General features: G+C 40.1%; 1 protein-coding gene across 1 annotated transcript in view; it reads right to left on the bottom strand.

The window, feature by feature from the left end:
* LOC106516534 (serine-rich adhesin for platelets) overlaps positions 1-2302 on the bottom strand; it is a gene marked incomplete at its 3' end in the record, with an annotated part of 18560 nt that extends 16258 nt beyond the window's left edge. Inside the window, 1 exon segment of the mRNA XM_014006941.1 lies at positions 1632-2302. Coding sequence (XP_013862395.1) covers positions 1632-2084 — 453 coding nt within the window.
* Between the last annotated feature and the right edge of the window lie 1404 nt (positions 2303-3706).

Genomic DNA, 3706 nt, shown 5'->3' with positions numbered 1-3706 from the left:
TATTTGATCATTTGTTTATTTATTTACCATTATTTAACCAGGCAAATCCCATCGAGTTCGCAGATTTCTTTTACAAGGGTGGCCTGAAGGCAACCTAGTGTAAAAAAAATTGTGTCATTTTTATGTCATAACACAGGCTGAAATTGCAAGTTGTCTTGTACAAATAATTTTCATATCAGCCCTCAACATTTAAGRGGACAGCTGGCCCGACTGCAGACCAGCTGGCGTTTACACAGTGATCCTGCTGATATATTAAACTTTACTGATTACCAGCTGAGGGGATCAGGTTACTGAATGATGCACAGAAAATYACATGTCGTTATCTCGATGAAAACCATTGAGAAATTGACTCATTATCTTGAGAAAACGGTAATTGTTATTTTGTAATAACAATATATTTAACTCAATATGTCGAGAAAATGGTCCTCTTTATTTTGTGACATCATATGACGTTATCATGAGAAATGCATGGAAAAAATTATATGCTGAAATGGCCACTCTTGGCTTCCGTAGCAACCTCAGATAAGAGAAATAATTGATAATGCTGGCGTTCTTGAACATTCAAATATATTATTCCACACGTCAATTATGAAATAAGTTGTTAAGTAAGGACTAGAATATATGGAAATGAAGACTATCTAACCGAGCACACAACAGAAGTAAAACATGAGTAATGATCATAAAAACTAAGCTAAAGCTAAGTAAACTTAAACATATTGACAGAACATGAAAGACATAACCTACGGACAACTCACAACCCCAGACATTTGCATAATTTTAGGAGGRAGTGGTGTCCAGGTTATGTGTATGTCTATCTGTTCTATGTGCATAATGTTTATGTAAGTTTATGTTTCCAAGTAAAAATGTAATTGGATTTAAACATTTTCAATTAGCTGAGTTTAAAATGCATTGATAGGCTAAATGTTAATATTGGTTAATCATTGATACACCAATATAAAACAATGTAGGATTTAATAAGTGTACTCTCTYCTCCTTTTATACACATTCATATCTTCATAAATGTTGCATTACATGGCTGCATATAGCAGCACCTCATGTGCTTTCTATATATATCTCAAAAAATAAAGGGAACACTACTGCTCAAAAAAATAAAAGGAACACTTAAACAATGCACGCTAAGTCCAAGTAAATCAAACTTTTGTGAAGCACATGCAACTCTGTACAGAACAAAGTACTCAATGCAAATATTTCATTGATTACGATCGGGAGTTAGCGTGCGTTGTTTAAGTGTTCCCTTTATTTTTTTGAGCAGTGTAAATACACACACTCATATTACTTTATAAATCACAGGAAAAAATTAGGCTTTATATATATATTAGACAAACCATGTGATTTAAATTGCAGTATAAATGATTATAAAACAGCATTTACATTAACAATAAAATTGTTGGAGTAAAATGAAAACAATCGTGTCAGTCAACTCCAGCCTAAAGCTGTTCAAAGAGCTATCTGCAACAGGTAAGATATTAATTGCTTATAACCATCACAAAACCTCATTCCAAAACGCATAATAACAAAGAATATATAAGATTAGGAAATATGGTTTACTTATTGGCTAAAACTAATTAAAGCAACAAAGAAAGGCTATTAAGAAGATAAAAATAGCCCACCTTTTGCGCCTGCGCGATCATCTTTCTGACCACCTCTTTGATGTGGGCCTGACCGTCCAGCGGGGGCTGCGTGTACACCGAGGTCCGTGTCACCCCCCTGTACGAGTCGCAGGCGGGCCAGCCCAGGTCCATCTGCGGAAAGGAGGTGTCCGAAAGTTCCGGCCAGTACTGCAGCGACAGCGGCGTCCGCTCGTCGTCCGCGTCCTGTTGGAGTARCTCCTTGTCCGGGTCAAAAGGTTCCGCCGCCGCTTTGAGGGCGTCCCGCTCCAGGTCCGAGAGGAAACCCCGCAGACCGCGCGCCTCCAGGTACTTCACGAACGCTTCGCCACCATCCCGCAGSAGCGCCTCGAGCGCGAGCCGCTGCTCCTCGCAGTAAAGGAACTCCGGYTTGGACTCGTGCGTCCGCGGGTTGACGTGGTTATCATCCAGGCACTGGATCTGAGATAACGCCATTGCTCCGAGCCCGGAAACACCTCAAAATAAACAAAAACAAACACTGAAACCCCMCMACTAAAAGGGACGTTTATCTCCAAAACTCTTTGTAAAACTGCCCAAAGACATGCTGACTTCCCTGTTTGCGGTTCAACCAGCTTCCACCTGTTGTTCCCACATCCAGGCAGAGCGCACTGCCTGCCATCCCTGACAGCACATTAACTCTCCCTGACAGTGAAAGGTGGTGGCGTGCCCTGGGTCGAGACTCGAGCCACCTGACAGGTGTGACATTGACAGGTAAAACACACCCACCTGCACGTGATCTGCAGGGACCTGCCTCAAGAAAAGTTCACCCAACGTGGAATGATGTATGAGGCCACCACACTCCCCCGTTTCCCCTCATTAAATCATTAGCCCAAGGCTGTGCCATCCTGCCGGTTCTGTCATGTTCTTTTTATTATTATTTTTTATCTGCACTGCCTATAGACTCTGCACTGCTGCCAAAGAGAGACGATGAAAAGACCTAAGCACATAATTGGGACATTTGTAACAGAAACAAAGACATAAGAGAGATTATCTTTGTAATACATCCAAAGCATTCACAAGGACTGAAAGTGGCCAAACTTTAATTGGATTGTGTCTTGAGTCACCCACAAAAATGTATTTGAAATTCAGGGGAACTCAACTAAATTTCCAAATACTCTTTATTTAAAAAAAAGGGTAATATCTGCTACATTAAAACCACAGAGAAAACAAGTTTTCACAAAGACAGCAGCCAAAATKAAACAGCCTCCAGTGTTTTATTTGCAAGCCGTTCATATTTTAATCATCAGAAATTACTTTAAAGAGATGATTTATCGTGGTTWTGAGTCAAAGGGCAGCTTAGTTTGGTGGTTGCTGTCATTAAAGACAGGGTTAAGGAGGTTGTGGTGTCATGTTTGAGCTTTGCAGTTCACACCTCCGTGTGGTGTTCATTAGTCAGATATGCATATTTTACTACTCGCTGCCTAAAGGCAACAGGCAGGCTGTGTCTGTTTCTGCCCAGGTCTGTAGGCTTTTTCACAAGACTGGTGTGATTTTTGAATGGAATGAGGCAGTGAGGTAACAGCCGAAACGGTTAACGTGAAGAAGAACGTCAGTTTTGCAGCTCAAAAGTGTTGATGACATATGGTCTGTGCGTCTGCCACTTTATTTAGATGATTCTGGACACTGAACGAATGCTTGGCTGTCTGAGTCTTCTGTCACATAAAGGCTTGAGAAGAAAAGCCAGTGATGATTGGCTCTGTCATCAGGCAGAGCTTTATATGTGTCTTAGCCAAGGAGGTTCTATAGAACAGCTGGAGTGCGCAGAAACCACGAAACTGTGCTGTGAAGCTAGCAGCAAAACGGTCAAGACTCTGGATTTCCCATTATTTTACATGTTGACAACAGAGCAGGAAAAAAGGACTGACAATGTAGAAATCATAAAAAGTATTAGTAATAATATTAACACAATTATTATTAATATTTTACAGTTTATAAAATCTATCTAATGTTTTAAATAATGCCAGAAAAGCTGTTTATGTTATAGATTTATTAGCAGAAGATAAACAGAAAAACATCTCATTTCACAACAAGTCAGCAGATTTGATCTTATTTAGCTC

The sequence above is a fragment of the Austrofundulus limnaeus genome, unplaced genomic scaffold (assembly GCF_001266775.1).
Source record: "Austrofundulus limnaeus strain Quisiro unplaced genomic scaffold, Austrofundulus_limnaeus-1.0 Scaffold38, whole genome shotgun sequence".
Lineage (NCBI taxonomy): Eukaryota > Metazoa > Chordata > Actinopteri > Cyprinodontiformes > Rivulidae > Austrofundulus > Austrofundulus limnaeus.
The sequence above is the reverse complement of the archived record's forward strand: the minus strand, read 5'-3'. Positions and strand labels throughout refer to the sequence as shown.